Genomic DNA, 18,249 nt, shown 5'->3' on the forward strand with positions numbered 1-18,249 from the left:
TTTGTGTTCAAGATATTAGAATAATGGATAAATGAGTTCGCACCTTGTGACATAATTTTGAAAAGTCATTTGACATGATGGTGTTTTTTTTCCTGTTACATACTTCTGGTATATGATTTCCCAAGCAAAAAGTTTTTTACGATTTGACTAGATTCTGTCGTTTGATTTCTTTCAAAATATTTTAATGCATTGATATACTTAGACATTAAGTTTCTTTGAATTGACTTTATCAATAGAATTACTGAACTACCATTTTTTTTATATTATTAAAATGAACTAGTATTTAAAGATAATATTAATAGTTACCAAAAAGTGAATCAATCATGGCCAGTAGGCCATCCAGTTCTGTTGAGGATCCTCCAGGAAAAACTGATGAAATCGATCAAGCAAAAGATAATGTTGATGTCATCACAAAACCTGAAGCAGAAGATAGGGCTGATGATGAAAATAACATCAGTTGGAAGGAGAAGTACGAGTTGGCAGAAAAACAATTGAAAAGAGTACGCCAGCAAACAGGGAAAGTTAGGGAGCTCCTAAACATGAAGGTGAGTGCGTTTAAAAATCCTTTTTTGTTATTGAAATTAAAATTCAATGCTATTACAACAAAGTCGTTTGTTGATAAGACTAGTCTTTTCATATTTTTCAAAGTTGTACCCGCTCCTCCTGCTAATTTCAAAATATGCTTTATTATTTTCTAGATGGAAGAGTATGAAGGCAGGGTTGTATCTGCAGAAAAGAAAAGAGATGAAGCATTAGAGAAAGTAAGTCTTCATTCTTCCTGACAAATAAATCTTTTTTTTTGAGTATTGGCATTTTGCTAAATGTCCCACAATAGTTGCTATCTAAAGACGTTTGAGAATTATAGTTCAAGGATGTAACTTCCCAACTTTTTTCTTCTGATGACTCGTCAGGACTCGCTCTACTCTCTGCCTCCACTAGTCACTGTCACACATGGCAATTCTATCGTATTCGATCAGCACCAATTTGATACTTCGACCATACTAAGGTTGATCATAGAGGTTGATCATCTGTGATCTGGTATTTTGATATTGACTTGAAATACAAAATCTTTCCTTTTAATTTCAGCTTGAGAAATTAGAAATAGCATGTGAAGACAAAGATGAAGCCATAAGCGCTTTACGTGAAAAAATATCCAGAATGGTAAAATTATTTTGAAATAAATTGCTCTTTCCAAGTTCTAAATTCCGTGTTGTGTGTAATCCTTACCATCCACTTAATCAACTCTAATTGCTTTCCCAGTCCTTATTTTGACCATGAGACGATTGAAACCTCTTGTTTTACATTCTACAATGGATAATTCTTCGGCACTTCCTTTGGGGATTTCTGATTTAAGTAGAGAGTTTCTTACGACTTGCTCATTCTTTTTGCTTTTAGAGAGAGGAGAGAGCCAGTTTATTGCTGTTGGATGATGAAAAGATGGTCAAAGTAAAAGACTGGGTCAAAGATAAGTTTACTGGTGTAAGTGAACGTCATGTTTTGATTTTACCCTACAAGAACATGTCTTTGTTCTTTGCATTAGACATTTCTTTTAGCAGCTGCTATCTTACAAGAGTTTCACTTTTTGAGTGTACTATATATCTGTATGAAATAATTTTACTGTTACCTTGTTTCTATACATTTTGATTTCAGCTCTATCAAGAATTGGAAAGTGTCAAAAAGGAGCGCGATGATTTGCAAGAAAGGCTCTCCAAAGGTTTGTTTTGTAGATTTCTTAAAATTATTGCGCTATATTTATAATAAGACTTGAACTATTTTATAATTCCCCATGTACACAAATATGATTCCACCCCAATTGTTCTTCGTGCTTTAGATATAGATGGAAGAGCGTCACACCTTTCCACTACCAACTCTCAACATTTTTATGAAGAAGTCTTCTTTGAATTGATTGATGGCTTAAAGAAAACTGATACAATTGAAAAGGACGAGCCTCCAAGATACGAAAGAATAAGTCTGGCACTTAGTGAATCTGACGGTGCCACTGGATTTGACTCGCCCCTTGTACCGCCCCGTCGTTCATCTATCCGTGACGAAAGCCGCCCTTTAAAACCCATACCAGCAAAACGCCCTGTTGGGCGACCCAAAAGTCCAGAAGTTTTTCGTGAAATGTTTGATCTACCGGAAGAGCCGAGTAGACATGGATCGCTCGATAACTTGGATAAACAAATGTTACAATTATCCACTGAACACTTGGTATGTATTGGTTGCATTTTAATAGGAAATAGTCGTTATGAACAAAGATAAAGTTTTGATATCATTTACCCATATTAGCTATGATTTTCTGTAGTTTTCAAATCATTCGTATTTCTTTAAACTTTTCAGGAAGCGTTCAGAGGAACAGAAGTTGAAGGAGCAGGCGGAGAAGTTGCTAAAGGTTTGACTGAGATGTTTTCCCCTCATCTGCTCACTGTATTTCCAACATCTTTCTTTGCTAGTTGGCAAAGCTACACATTACTCTGTTCCTTTAATGTTGATGACCTAGTTGTATTTGTTGCTCTAATCAACTGCAGCCAATATGCGTACTAATCTTATCGCAATAGACAAGTTAATGATCTCTGGTCATCTGGATCACCATCAAGTCATTTACAGTTTATGTTTTATTTAGAGCCAACGTCTCCATTTTATTACTCTTTACATCCTTCGGTGAGCGGAACGAACTATGTTGACGATCAAAGTGCTCCTGTCTATTCCACGCTCGAAGGGGTTAGTATTTTTCTTAAAGTATTCTTTTTGGACCTACCTTGGAGGTCCTTTAAATTAACATGTGTCCTTCCGTCCGTCTGATGCAAGCTTTTCTCAGGAATGGCTCCTTCGACTTTTCTTTTCTGATTTTTGGACGATCAAAGTGCTCCTGTCTATTCCACGCTCGAAGGGGTTGTTATTTTTCTTAAAAAAAATTTTCCGGTCGAAAATGGCGGGAATATGCCGTTTCTTATTTTACTTCCCGTATGTTTTCTTATGTATTTTCCTTTTCATTTTTCGCATGCATTTATTATTCCACTTTAACTACCGCACGTACTTGACACTCAACTTTATGCACGAACAAATAGAACCCCTCCAAGCGTCAAAAGGTCAGGGTAAGTCTTCAAGATTTCAGGATTCAAATCATTCATCTATGATACCACTCTGACACGATCTCTTTCTAACCTAGAGTCTAGCCCATTGGCTAATGTTTGTCGTTCATACGGCGGACGACATACAACTTAAAGTACCAAAAACTATACAAGTCTTATTCTTAATGTTTCCACAACGAAAACAGCTCCGAGCTTTAATCGAGCACTTTCGCGTGGAAAAGAACTAGAATAAGTTTTTCTTTGTAATTAAGAGTTAGTATGTTAATACAACCGAGTGACCGTTAGTCTGTTTTGATTTAAGTTTCTCAAGGATCGTAAGTAGCAGACAGTCAGGAATGATCCACAATAAAATACAATGTAATGGTTCTGGTCATCGTTTTTCTTTACGAGTAACGATGCCTAGTCATATTATTGTATTTTTGCGACCTTTAGATAGTACTTAGTGTAGTGTCTATAGTGTAGTGTCTATAGTGTAGTGCATCGAATTCAGTAAATTTTATGTTTAGAAAATATAGAAGGCTAGACTGAATAGATGTAAGAACTACAAAACTACGTCGACAGAAAAGATTTATCTTTGATAGAGATGATTTGCACATTATATCCTGGTCCTCGAGTCTTCTGATACTTTACCCTTTTTTCAAGATACATCCCAACGCACGCTTTTTTTTGACACACCCGATGATCTAAAAAAAAAGTTTCCATAAATTTCAAATTTTGACTAGTGCACTCTATGGTGCTATCAAATTTTGCTTAGCGAATTTAATTGCAGTTCTAATCATAATTTCTTTATTTGTTCGATACGATCCTTTTGATTTTAAATTTAGATGGCTTCGATGATCCGAGATACTCCTTTTTCCGGAGACACAAGTGATTCTGACAGCGAAACGCTTCTGGATGGTCCAACAACAACATCATCCAGACCCAACAACACAATTGAGCTCAAAACTGCCAATAATTTACCTGTCAAGAAGGATTTAAGCTTGAGATCGAATTACTCGGCCGCTTCCGCCAGTCCACCGCTCCGAACATGTGCACCGTTCACTGCTCAAAACATGAGATCGGTAAGGCCCTTTTTACACTTTCCATTATATCGTTTTTCAACAAGGTCTTCTTAGTATTTTAAAGATTGATGGCCCCTGTAAGATGGTTTTACATCATTCCAATTTCTACAATAAAATTGTTTACCTTTTTCAATGTACTTGTAAAAGCATACTTTTGCGTATTTGTACTTGGTACTGGCAGGACAAAGAGTCTCTCTAGCCGAGACAGACCGACACACGACAAGATTTTTTAATCATATAAAAATCGCCTGTGGGCGCGGAAGTACAGGCTAGTTGTTACATTAAAGTGCGGGTTATCAAGGTCATTAATTTACCATACATTACCGTCGTTCGTTCGTTCGTTCGTTCGTTCGTTCGTTCGTTCGTTCGTTCGTTCGTTCGTTCGTTCGTTCGTTCGTTCGTTCGTTCGTTCGTTCGTTCGTTCGTTCGTTCGTTCGTTCGTTCGTTCGTTCGTTCGTTCGTTCGTTCGTTCGTTCGTTCGTTCGTTCGTTCGTTCGTTCGTTCGTTCGTTCGTTCGTTCGTTCGTTCGTTCGTTCGTTCGTTCGTTCGTTCGTTCGTTCGTTCGTTCGTTCGTTCGTCTGTTACCAGCTTTTCTCGAGATTGGCTCATTAGTTTTTTCTGATTTTTGGCACAAAGATGCAAAATGGCAATGGCCAAAATGTGATGGAGCCCGATTTTCGAAAAAAACATTTTTCCGGCCGAAAGTGCCGGAAATATGCCGGAAAAACTGTTTTTTTGGCATTTTCTCGAGATTTTATCATTAGTTTTTTCTGATTTTTTGCTCAAGATGTGTATTAACAATGCCCAAAACAGGGATGAGTCCAATTTTTGAGAACAATTTTTTTCCGGCCGAAATTGCCGGAAATCGCCGTTTTTCTAGATTTTCATTGGACTTTTTCCTTATAATTGGTTGTTTTTTCATTCAAAAGCATTATTAATAGCAACGCCCACCATCAAGTACGTTTTAATTTTCAATAAAATTGATTTTTGAAGTCGGAACTATTTAAAAATCGCCGGAACAACCTATTTTCGCCGGAAAGACAGTATTTCTTGAATTTCTCGAACTGTACTTTATATTTTTTATGAAATTTTTCACACTGATGCAAAATGACAATACCTAAAATGTGACGGAGCCATTCATCTTTAGTTTTTTCTGATTTTTGCAGAAAGATGCGTATTCGCAATGCTCAAAACATGGCCGAGTCCGATTTTTGAGAAAATTATTTTTTCCGGTTGAAAATGCCGGAAATCGCCGTTTTTGCAGATTTTCATTGGATTTTTTCCTTGTATTTCTATGTTTTTCACACAAAAACATTATTGATAACAATGCTCACCATCAAGCAAGATTCAATTGTAAATAAAACTGATCTTTGCGACCAGAACTTTCTATTTATTTTTTCCCTACAACCCTTCCCTCTCCCCCATCAACAAATAATGATGAATTTATTGCGTTATGCATTTTCGCTTTAAACGCTATATTTTCTGACTGATTTTTTTCATTTTTCTCCTTGCATTACTATCTAACTTTCACCATCAGGTAGGTCCATTCAGCATCTAGCTTGTTTCTTACATGTTACATGTTATGTAATCAACTAGCATTCCAAGGACGGACGAGAAGGGAAAATTTTTGGCTTTTTTATTATTGTTTTTCTTAAGTGGATATCCCACCAAACCGATGCAATGTTATTACTACTCAAACAATTGTCTCTGAATTTTTCTATTGGATCATTGCGATTTAAGAATTTAGTCTCGCTTGCTTGCTGGTCTAGTTGCTACACAGTTTTGCATGACAAAATTCTTAGTTAAAATATGGGGAGTTTTTCCTCTGGTTTCTGCGTTCCACTCACTACATAGTCGACATTTAAAGCCAAAATAACATCTAACAGTCATAAGGTCCATGTGACATTATTGTCTGAACATTAAAACAATTTGTTGTGTCCGCTGGAACTATCATACTTTTCAAATTTGGTAATTTATTAGTAGTAGATGGACGCAACAACGCATCGGTGATCTTACGCTTCTCACCAGTGAATTATTCAACATTTTCTTCCCTTAGGAAACATTGGAGAAAGCAGGTTGGTTGGTCAAACTTGGTGGTCGCATCAAGAATTGGAAACGGAGATGGTTTGTCTTATCCGAAGGAAAATTAAGCTACTACAAAAGCAGGGTAAATTATTTACGTTTCGTCAATGTTCCAGGAACATTAAGTGAGCGTATCGCTATCTTTTACGTCGCTATCAATGGTACCATCAGGGCTTCTCTATCGTAAAGTAAGCAGTATTGAGTAAGGTAGATCTGGTTGGAAATCAACCTATCAAAATGAAGTTTATCATACATATCCAGCTCAATAAACTAAAAAAAGAATTAGTCCGAAATGGACTGAACGTTTTACCTTTCCGGTCAAGCTTGGTTCATTTGAAACAAAAAAGAAAAAAAGGGGAAAAAAGGGATAAAGAATAAGAATGCTTATTTTCTTTTATCTTTCAAATGGTTGCCATGAGGTTTATACAGATCCTTACTCTGGACGCGCATATTTCGACATTATCCCTGGACTAATGGTTCTCCTTTCCTAATCCATTCTTTAAAACACGCTTTCAATAAATTATAAGGGCGGGATGTTTATCACTTACATTGGTAAACCTACCACTTAATACAGCATGCGACAGACAACCAATGAGTCTTAATGTTTTTTCGGGAAAGTGCTTTTACTCTGAAATCAATGTTTAATGAAGTCGTGAATGTAAAGAAAATTGCTTTTGAGCGTCAATATTATTTTAGCATGTCAATTTTCTTATTTATGCTACTAAAGTATCAGCAGTCTGTCAGTGCTTTCACACAAGCTATTTGACACCTTTTATCCCTCTTGCTCCATAAATAATTAACGAAGGTTTTTTCTAAAATAAGGCAAAATATTCAAATAAGGAACATCTTATCTGCAGTTGAAACGCGGGTGTTCCTGAAAAGACAGATACTGTAGTAGCATAATTTGCGTACTAAGTAGATACCAAAAAACAACTTTCTTATCGGTAACAAAATTGTAATTTTAAAATGAATGTTCGAATATTTAAAACTTTTTCTACCGTGATACCGTAATACTCTAAGAACAACTTTTAACTAACAAATAGAAAGGCAGTTCATGAACCCCCCCCCCCCCCAATAGTCTGTAGAGAATCTTTACACTGAAAAAAACGGGTTTTAACTCTGATATTTTCACTCGATGTTCTTTTAGTCAACTTTTGCTTCAACTCAAGTGTCAGTTTGGGCTTGGCAATTCCTCGAAATCCTTTCATTTTGCGAACTTATTAAGTACGCGGTTATAAGAGTTGCCCCTCCCTTTCTGGTGAAGTTTCGCCGAGTGAAACATGATTTTCAGTTATTTTTCACTCCTTTTTAGGGTGGTATGTATGGCAAGCCTGTGGGATGGATTGTCATCAAACAAATCACTCAACTCTCAAGATCAGAAAGACCGCTTACTATGGAGGTCTGTACTTCTACTGACCAACATAGGAAAGAAAGAATCGAATTATTTTTGTAATCTTTCAAATTTGGAATCCCAACAATCAAGGGTTTGCCTTCTAGTGGATTTTAAAGCTTCAATGAATACTTCTGGCCGACTCTTTTTGGACCTACCTCCGGGTACCCCGGTGAAGGTCCTTTAAATTAACCCATGTCCGTCCGTCCGTCCGTCCGTCCGTCCGTCCGTCCGTCCGTCCGTACGTCTGTTCGTCTGTTGCCAGCTTTTCTCGGGATTGGCTCATTAGTTTTTTCTGATTTTTTGCACAATGATGCAAAATGGCAATGCCCAAAATGTGACGGAGCCCAATTTTGGGAAAAAAATTCCCGGAAAAACTGTTTTTTTGGCACTTTCTCGAGATTTTATCATTAGTTTTTTCTGATTTTTTGCTCAAAGATGCGTATTAACAATGCCCAAAACATGACCGAGTCCGATTTTCGAGAAAAAAACTTTTCCGGAAATATGCCGGAAATCGCCGTTTTTCTGGATTTTCATTGGACTTTTTCCTTATAATTGGTTGGAGGTCCTATAAATTAACCCGTGTTCATTAGTTAGTTAGTTCGTTCGTTCGTTAGTTACCAACTTTTCTCGAGATTGGCTCATTCAATTTTTCTGATTTTTTGCACAAAAGTGCATTACTATAAACCCTCGAATGTGACGGAGCCCGATTTTCGAAAAAAAAATTTTTCCGGCCGGTAGAACCGGAAATGTCCCGAAAAAAGCGGTTTTTCGAGATTTTCTCGAGATTTTATCATTAGTTTTTTGCGATTTTTTGCACATAGATGCACATTAGTACTGCCGAAAAGGTGTCGAAAACCGTTTGCCGAAAAAAATTTTTTCCGGTCTGTAGAACCGGAAATGTGCCGGAAATCGTCGTTTTTCACATTTCCGTCACATATTTTCAACTTATTTAATTGTTTCTTTACAGAAAAATGTTCTTTATGATGATGCCCAAAACTTAGCATCGTTTGATTTCCAAAAAAATCATCCTTTGAATCCGGAACTCCTTAAAAATCGCCGGAACAGCCGAAAACCGGCGTAAAACGGTTTTCCTTCATTTTTTCAACTTATACTCGACAGATTTTCATGATTTTTCTTTCACCGTTAAACATCGATGCGTTTCTTAATTGCTTTCTCCGTTCCAATAGATATATAAATCGAAATTTAAAATTATACATTACTTCCATTAAATTCTAGTTATTCGTTTTATAAATAGGTAGGTCCATTAAAGTATTACTTGTTTTTTCATTATTAATAGAAATGCCCACCATCAAGCATGTTTCAATTTTCAATAAAGTTGATTTTTGAAGCCGGAACTATTCAAAAATCGCCGGAACAACCTATTTTCGCCGGAAAGACAGTACTTCTTGAATTTCTCGAGCTGTACTTTATATTTTTTTATGAAATTTGGCACGCTGATGCAAAATGACAATACCTAAAATGTGACAGAGCCCGATTTTCGAAAAACATTGCCGTTTTTCTGGATTTTCATTGGACTTTTTCCTTATAATTGGTTGTTTTTCATTCAAAAAAATTATTAATAGCAATACCCACCATAAAGTATATTCCAATTTTTAATGAAATTGATTTTCGAAACTGGAACTATTCAAAAATCGCCGGAGCAACCTATTTTCGCCGGAAAGACAGTATTTCTTGAATTTCTCGAGCTGTACTTTATATTTTTTTATGAAATTTTGCACACTGATGCAAAATGACAATATCTAAATTGTGACGGAGCCCGATTTTCGAAGTATTTTTTTCCGGCCGAAAATGCCGGAAATATGCCGGAAAAACGGTTTTTTGACATTTTCTCGAATTTTCATCTTCATTTTTCTCTGATTTTTTGCAATGCTCAAAACATGACCGAGTTCGATTTTTGAGAAAATAATTTTTCCGGCCAAAAAAGCCGGAAATTTCCGTTTTTGCAGATTTTCATTGAATTTTTTCGTTTCATGTCTTTGTTTTTTCCAAACAAAAACATCATTTGTAAGAATGTCCACGATTAAGCATGGTTCAATTTTCAATGAAACTGATTTTGGTACAGGAAAATCGCCAGAACAGCCGAGAATCACCGGATTCCATGAATTTCTCGAGTTGTTCTCATATTATTCTGCATTTTCATACTATTGTTCTCATTTTTCAATTGTCATATTACATCAATCTTCAGGTAGGTCCATTCAGCATGTAGCTTGTTCCCTATTTGTTTTCGAATTGTTAAAACAAGTTAAAGCTTTGAATTCATGCACTCAAAACCACTTTCAAACGTCAGTATAGACTACTACGCTATAGTCCAAAACAAATCACTGCTATCATGAACATATAAACGACTGGACATCTATCTTTTATTGTCTCTTTGAAGCGAGCTTCGTTGCCGCCTGTATTTCAAAATTGGTATGAAAAATCCGACAATATTCCGTCATAATTTTATTTCCTTGAATTATTTAGGTAAAATGATTGATAGAGCTTGAACATTACTCCCAATCTACAAAAGAATTATTTTTGAATTTTTTCACAAGTTTGTAATATATTTTATCAACATTTTTAACTCTAAAATGCATAATTTCAACTGCGTGTGTACTTTTGAATCCCTTTTGTCACTTCAATAATTTTTTTTATGACTTGAAAAAAATAGCTTGCCAAAGTTTAGAGCCTGTGTCATAAGAATATCGAAATTAGAATGCGACACTTTCTAAAATTATTAGACACTTTTAAGTCAAAATTTAGAAATATTAGTCGAAGTTTTGACAAGCTGACGATGATTTTGCCTCTGTTATCTTTGTTATGATATAGATAAAAGACTTGAGAAGAGTAGAACAACAGAGACTTTTGTTGAAGGTTTGACGTTGTTAGCAAGGTACTCCCAAGTGGTATATCATCAAAACCTATTGTTTCATTTTATGCTTTTAACGAGGCGGCAACGAAGCTAGCAGCCTTTTCAACAAAAAGACAAAGGAGATGGATGTCCAGTCGTTTATATGTTCATGCTGCTATCTAAGAAACTAAGAAAGAAGCCTACAGAAATTAGTAAGTAAGTCTGCGACGGCAGTCGGAGGCGACCCGAAGGCTCCTCTTTCGATAGCTATCTACCCGAAGGTAGGGGAGGGCGCCACTCTTTCTCCCTGGATTGCTCCACTTACCCTTGACCCTTCTCTTAATTGTTGAGCATCAAGCAGAGAGCCTCAAGTACCATTTTGAGAATCTTTGGTATGACCCGGCTATGGGTTGAACTCACAACCTTGCGAACCGTAGCTGGATGCTCTACCACTGCACTACGGTCGCAAAGGTGCGGGAAAGAGTTTACAGCTGACGGTCTTTTGACGTCTCGTTTTTTCGTCCGCCGTATGGCTGTTAAAATCATTTTCCGGCTTTAGTATCCCTGTAACGGACAATAACATTATCTAGCGTCGGTATTTTTTCTTGCAAGCGTAATGGTTTTTTTGGAAGAACAGGCTATCTATCAGTAGTATTAAGTACAAAATGCATTCCTTTTATTAGATTACGACACCGAACCGAACGTATTATTTGACTGCTGATAATAAAGAAGAAGTCACTGATTGGTTAAGAGGTAGGCCGAAGATTGAATGTGTGGTTGGTGCACTGGTTTTCTCCTTTACTTCCTGTAAAAAAAAGTCAGGGTTTAATCCTCACTTGGAGCAGCCATCCACTTGACAAGCGAATTTATCTTCCGATATCCAAATCTCCTCCTGAATGCCAAGAACTAATTTTGGAGAGCCGTAGAGAATCCTACAAAATTTTAACGTTAAACATGTTTTGGTGAATGACAGAGAAAATTGGTTCTCTGCGTTTTGACAAAAATTAATTGAAAATCATAAAAAGCAAAATTAGTTTTGGCCAAAATTATTTCCTTGAGGTACCTTTTGGTTTTTCGATTAATTTCTTTAGTGCTACGGAATGCATTGAAGCGGTTCACAGGTGCCAGACTTTTATCGCGTGTTGGTGAAAAGACCATCTTCTCGGGATGGTTTACAAAGGTAATATTCAATTTTCTTATGATAGTGTGAACAGATAATCCATTTGAATAAAAATAAGTGGCAAATCTCCTTCTTCCGTTGCTGACCTGGAAAGATTTTTTTCTTCTTCTTTTTTTCAAACTGTCTCTTCAAGCAATATTTCAACTAAAATCAATTTTTGATTCTCTCTGTTTTGGGCTGAAACGTCAAGTTTTTCATCATTGAAAACGAATCTGCTGCAAATTTCGAGAGAGGTTGAGAGGAAAAAGATCCTATGCTTTTTGTAAGGTCCTGTTTCTTTCATTACAGGCAAAATGTGGCTCTTCGAAACATTGTTGGGCAGTTCTCAAAGAGAAATCACTTCTTTTCTTCAAGACTGACATCGAGCAGGTAACGTTTACACCATTGTCCTAAAGAATCCAAATTTTTAACAAAGTGTGTCGATTCTTATAGCAGTAGACTAGCCCATATTTAGCTTCAACACCTTATTATACGAGTATTATAAAAAACAGAATTTGTATGTTTAAATTCCACCGTTTCTTTCATGTTTTCCGCTCAGTTCATAAGATCAGATAAAAGAATCGAAAGACTGTCTTAAAGCCCTACATTACCGGACACTTACACATTTATAGACTTTTCTTATTCTTTCTTAATCATCGCGTATATTTCAGGCGCCGGTTGGTGCGATGAGCTTACGTGAGATCATTAGCGTGACCACGGTGGAGGATGAGGCGCCAAATGAGCAAGAATCGGATGGTAGCTGCAAACTGATGGTTCAATGTCTGAAAGACAGTCATCCGACATATTTTGTTGTTGCAAGTCGATCAGAAATGGTTCGTTTTCTTTATAAAAGACCCGCTGAAAACCGAGTTGAAAAAGTAGCCTAAGGCTTTTGCGCCACGAACCAGTGCTTTGCGAGTCTCCCCATTTAATTTACGCTTAGTTCATAGTTGGTCAGCAAGTAGGGTCGACCGTGGGTCTTGTGAAAGCGACCGAAAGGTTGTCTAATTTTTTTAGGTAACCGGGCAGATATCGATAAAGCTTTTAGTCTTTTCCAAGTGTATTGCAAAAATCAGTTATAATCAAGACATTATACTTTTAATCGGCTGTACAGCCTTGTATAAATTTTAAGGCAGTAAAATGAAATGTTTTTTTTCTTTAGGAGTTATGGTTGCATCACTTGCAAAGAATGTGTTCCGGTACTGATGCTAATAATGAAACTGATTTCGAAGCCATCGTTTCCAAATTGATGAAGTTGGATGGTGACACCGGTAAGACATGCTACCACTTTCACTTTCAATCTGTTATCAAGGCTTACTTCAGTGGTGAGATGTGAGGGTTGTGAAAATTTATTTTTATTTCATGCTATCGTATATTTTTTTCTAAATCAAACTGCAATACGCATATTGCCGTGCCGCATATGAATTTAAATCAAATTGATATGAGCCCTCCCCATTGAGGAGCGGGTCCTACCACTTACTAAATGGGAATTTCTCCTTTTTCAAATAGGAATACAATAATCAAATTTCCTTCCAATAATCATTTCAGGTAGTAGGTACTGGCGAAGTAAAATCATGGTTCATTCGAAGCAAGCTTTGAAAGAAAGTCTGAGCAGTCTTCCAACCAGTGAACTGGAAACTGAAGCTGTTAATCTCTGGAAGGTATGAAAGCCTCATTAATAAACAGTTTCACGCTCCCTAGTTCTACTTTCTGATACGCTCCATTGATAATAATTACTGAAAGCCATTGTCAACAAGTTCCATTATTCGATATGCTCTATCATTTGATAATATTGAAAGCTACGACCAACAAGAAACTTTCATAAGCGACGCTCTAGTTACTATTCGACAAACTCCCTTGTTCTATAAAAATCTACCTAAAATTACCCTTAAAAATCGAGTTAGAGAGTTTCAGCTGTGCATTTATCAAGTATAGAGTCACAGAGAAATGGGTTCAATTTTTACAAGGGTCGAATGGCGTACGTGACTATAATATCCGATATTTAAGGGCTCTGACCATAGTGAATTTTTCATAATTGCCGTGTTTAAAATGTGTTTTCTGACTGATGTAACCAACAAAACTATGGCATGTTATACATTTTCTGTTAGACAAACTATTCCTGAATCTGAAAATTCAAAAATTGCATTGAAAAGATTTGATGAAGAAGAAAATGAAGACTTTTGCGAGGAACAGTATTTCAACTTTGAAGAGCTTAGTTTCGGCGAAGAAAAAACATTTTGAATTTTTTTTTGCAGTAGATGGTGTATCTTTTACCGAACAATAAAATTTTTTGCGGAAAATTTTTGTAAATGCTTCTTTGTCTCGAAATCTTCAAAATAGTGGTTTTTCATCAATTTTTCATCTGGATTTTGCTTTAAAAAACAGTCATAACTTTTGACACATCTTTTTAGAAAAATTTTCCGCAAAATTTAAAATAGTTCAATTCTTTGCGGACAGTGTAAAGAAATTTTGAAACAAAAAAGTTAATTACCCATTAAAACTAAGCACTTTTTGTAAAAGAGGGTGATGTAACATATTATTAACATCTTTTAAAGTTCATAACGTCATTTGTGCAATTAAATTCTTAATTACTCTTAAGGGATTTGATTAAAAAGCAATTTATAAAGGCAATTCTTTGTTAAAAGTGTTAAGGAACCTGAAATTTAACTTTTATGTTCAAATACCAAAATCAATTTTTGGACTATGGTCAGAGCCCTTAATGTAATTTGACCTTGGTAAACTCGAAACTAATCTCTTTAAGTTTCTCCATGTTTTTATAAGATCTGGGTGTCATATAATTGCCAAATCGCAACCCTGGTACCCCCTCCCTCGACTTTTTCATTATGTTGATATTACCTTGCTATACTTCCCGTTACCTAACCCAAATGGAGAGTTTATCAATTTGTTGTAGTCTTAAAGAGCCACATAAAGTTTTATGTAATCATTATCTTGTTTCAGAGCATTCAACTTTTCTCGACAACTCCGGTCAACGAGACAGCAATTGATTACCATATCGCACTTGCGCAAGATGTTCTCCAGAACTGTTTGAACCATGCTGAGTTACAAACAGAAATTTACTGTCAATTGATCAAACAAACCTCCAAGTATCGTGGCCAACCACAACCAGAAGGTTCAACTGTAAGTCTCCGCGTCTTTTACAAGGACTGTTCGTTGCATAAATAGGAGAACCGCCAAATTTTTTATCTGATTGGAGATGTTAAGGATATTTGATACATTTGTAGCTCTAAAAATAATTTAACTTTCTAAGGGTTTTTAGAGTAATAACTTTTCTAACACGCATGGGGAACACAATTTTTTTTCTTCAATTTATGGAATAATTTCAATTTCGAGTTATGAAGATTGACATTATTAACTGAAGAGCTGAAGACTTGTTCTTGTTTAAGGAGACAATCGGCAGAGTTAAAGAGAATCCAGCGTACCTTATCATTTCTCCAGGAAAGGAGAAATGGTAAAATGAAGGAAAAATTTATAAAGTTGTCTTGTCATTGCTCAAAGATAACTAGTAAATTTAGCACTTTTAAATTCGTTATATAGGCCTATTTGAACGATTGGACATCAGCCAACATGGATGAAGGAGGTTATGGGACAATCGATTTGAATCCTGTCAGCTCATTTGTTTACTTGCAGTGCTGGCAACTACTTGCCCTCTGTACCAGTATCTTTCTTCCAAAACTGAAAATCTTGTGGTTGTTAAAAGCCCATCTACACCGGAATGCAAGTGAAAGGTATTTTATAAACTCGTTAATTTTTTCTCCTACTAAAATTTAGAAATATTGATTTTCAAATTCAGATTTTATCTTAAACTAGTCGTACTGTATACACCTATAAACCTTGAGCTATTCGGTCGACGTTTGATGGCGTATGTTCTTTATTGTGAAAAACCATTAAAACACCTGTACAAAAAAATTTTCTCGGTTCTGCCTTTTTGCTGACACAATCGTTAACCCTCATTTTATGAAATTATGATTTATTCTTTGACAGTTCGGATGTTGGTCGTTATGCGATTTATTGTCAACGAAGTTTGGAAAGAACGTTGAAGAATGGCGAAAGGGAGACGAAACCTTCTCGTATGGAGGTGAGCAAACCTCTTCTTGAGTTTTATCATATCTCATTGATTGTATTTTTATGTTGTTTGCTTCCTCGTTATCTCTATCTAGCTTTCGGAAAGGAAGTTTCAAACTATATACGATCCTACCCTCGATCCTATCCTTGATTTTTCAAAAGGTCGATTAATTTAGGAAGTGGGTTACATTTTTAAACAATATAGTTGCAATCATCTTTTAACGGACGACGCACCACAGGGTCGGATCTTCAGCATTAACACTTTCCAATCTTTTACAGGCAATTGCATTGATTGCAAGGAATCCATTTTACCGAATTTACCCGATGAGTATTCCCGTCTACTTTGTCAACAACTCTTACCAGGTTTGTTAAGCTCCCTGCTGGTACATTCAAAACGCCAATTATATTTCATGGACGTTAAATGGATGTCGATGGGACTGAATTGGAAAGAATTTGGGTATTATTCGCTTCTAGAAGCACTAAAATGTGAAAAGTCTCTGTAGCTCTAGAACTGAGTTTGACATCTTCGAAATATTTAGCTCTTATTTCCGGAACTAGGTGTTTTTTACAAAGTTCGGCACTCTTCCCCTCTACGTTTATTGAAATTTTCATGTTCATTTCTTTTGTGTTGTTCAGGTGTTCAGTTTTGACGGTTCGACTACAATTAGTGAATTCAACACCAACATTAATGAGGTATGTTACGCTTCATTCAATCGGTTATGAAATTTATTGACCTTATTCTTTTTAGAAAGTATGCCGAGTGAGCTCTTAGCACCCCCTTTTTCATATGAAGCTGCTACTGAAATAAAATATGCAGAAATCAATTCTTAGTAATTTTGAAACCCTTGAATATGCAGCCGTATTAAAAATGTAAGAAGATGCACGGAGGGCTATGTAGTTTGCGAGATTTGCCTTTCCTTTTCCGTCCACTTAAGACCCATTTCACGAAAAAACGTTCTCGTTCTGTCAAATGATATATCAAAAATATCTTCACTTCACTTTCACAGGAGCTTGGCTTACGTAACAACAACGAGAGCGGCTTTGCATTATACAGCGATAACCCTGTAGCACAGACTGAACATTGTATGCAAGGGGATCTCAAGGTTTGTAGTCAGTTATTTAATAGCCGGTTGGTGGTGTAGTGGATTTGAACTGCAAAGACCTGTGTTCAAATTCCGTGCATTGATTCCAAAGCTCCGAAGGGGCTAGATTCGAAACTTTTGGATGGGAAATAGAGCCACTTATTCATAGTTCGGACCCCCCCCCCCTTAAGAAAGATTAAAGGGTAACATCTCCCGAAAAAATTAAGAAGGGGGGGGGGGGGGGTCAGAAATTTTCATGAAAAAGGGGGGGGGGTAGCAAGAAAGGGGGATAGTTAGGGAGGCTTACATATATAATGTAGATTATTTTCAAACACTGTTATGAAATTTGGTCCTCATGAAAGAAAGTTTTCTGTTAGAGTAGTCTGAGTCAAAAAGAAGAAAGAAGTTTATTATTTCGCTTTCTCTCTAAAGATATTTCACATATATTTATTAGCTATTTTTGTCCAAAATCCTTGGGGGAAAGGCATTTTTAAAAGTTGGGGGATGCCAAGAAGGGGGGGGGGGGTCGGACCCCTATCGGCACTATGCTTATTACGGTGACCAGCCTGATTTTCACACAAGCGAAAGATTGAAAGCAAAATCCATATGTTAAAACAAAAAAAGCGTTTGGTTCAATACGTCATTCCAAAAGTAACACACAAAATTCCTTCGAAGCTTCATTCAAATGAAATGACCTCGAGCACTTCAAAATATACCTTATCTGTGAAAAATTCGTCGATAAAACATATACGCAGACGAAATGTTTCGACTCATGCAATAAAAATCGTCAGTTTTTACCAACGAATAGTTTGACGGAAAAATGTAATTGGGTAAAATATAGATAATTGGGTAAAATATAATCATCGGCAAAAAGATTCTACGGCTATGAAAATTGTGTCATCCAGCCAGCCCATTCCTTTTTACCGACGAATTTTCTAACGATAAGGTAGTAGGTACGAACGTAAGAAACTTAACTGCGATAATCTTTTACAGCTTTGTGATGTCATCTCGAAATGGGAGCAAGCTTGCCAGAAACTAAAGACTGGTCGGTTTGAGCGATCAAAAGCTATCAAACTTACTTACAAAAACAGGTAAATAGATTATGTACTAAATATTTCTTTTTCATGGTACTGGATGTGTCGGTGGTTTGGGGAATAATCCCATTTGAAAGGTCGAAATGTTAGATGAAAGTAGGATGAAAATTAAGTAGTGCACAGATGTCGAATTTTGATCATTTGAGGTTTCTTCAATTTTTTATAGATTGTTTTTCAAGAGTTCGGCTGGCCTTCAAACAGACAAAGAAAAATACTTCACCGTTTTCCAGGTATGAAAATTGTTACTTAAAATTAAGTGCTCAAATATTCGAATTTGTTACTAAAGTTGAAGGACAAGACAAGGGATCTTCTAAAAAATATAACCGAATTTTTCGGTTAAGTCTGGCTATTT

The 18,249-nt window shown here is 36.2% G+C and overlaps 1 protein-coding gene across 2 annotated transcripts in view; it reads left to right on the plus strand.

Annotated features, from left to right (window-relative positions):
* Positions 1–284: 284 nt before the first annotated feature.
* The window catches only part of LOC136801085 (pleckstrin homology domain-containing family H member 1-like), a gene marked incomplete at its 3' end in the record, with an annotated part of 33,534 nt that continues 15,569 nt past the window's right edge, over positions 285–18,249 (plus strand). Inside the window, 26 exon segments of one of the 2 annotated variants that reach the window (XM_067057715.1) lie at positions 285–545; positions 699–761; positions 1,087–1,161; positions 1,396–1,479; positions 1,651–1,714; positions 1,832–2,211; positions 2,341–2,392; positions 2,624–2,721; positions 3,069–3,095; positions 3,917–4,153; positions 6,210–6,320; positions 7,548–7,634; positions 11,163–11,232; positions 11,571–11,659; positions 11,948–12,028; positions 12,310–12,471; positions 12,801–12,909; positions 13,187–13,299; positions 14,597–14,776; positions 15,194–15,384; positions 15,641–15,734; positions 16,001–16,084; positions 16,358–16,414; positions 16,729–16,824; positions 17,797–17,894; positions 18,064–18,127. In XM_067057715.1, coding sequence (XP_066913816.1) covers positions 324–545; positions 699–761; positions 1,087–1,161; positions 1,396–1,479; positions 1,651–1,714; positions 1,832–2,211; positions 2,341–2,392; positions 2,624–2,721; positions 3,069–3,095; positions 3,917–4,153; positions 6,210–6,320; positions 7,548–7,634; positions 11,163–11,232; positions 11,571–11,659; positions 11,948–12,028; positions 12,310–12,471; positions 12,801–12,909; positions 13,187–13,299; positions 14,597–14,776; positions 15,194–15,384; positions 15,641–15,734; positions 16,001–16,084; positions 16,358–16,414; positions 16,729–16,824; positions 17,797–17,894; positions 18,064–18,127 — 2,988 coding nt within the window. 2 annotated transcript variants of the gene reach the window in all.

Source organism: Clytia hemisphaerica, unplaced genomic scaffold, assembly GCF_902728285.1.
Source record: "Clytia hemisphaerica strain Z4C2 unplaced genomic scaffold, Clytia hemisphaerica genome assembly, whole genome shotgun sequence".
In the NCBI taxonomy this organism is placed as follows: Eukaryota; Metazoa; Cnidaria; class Hydrozoa; order Leptothecata; family Clytiidae; genus Clytia; species Clytia hemisphaerica.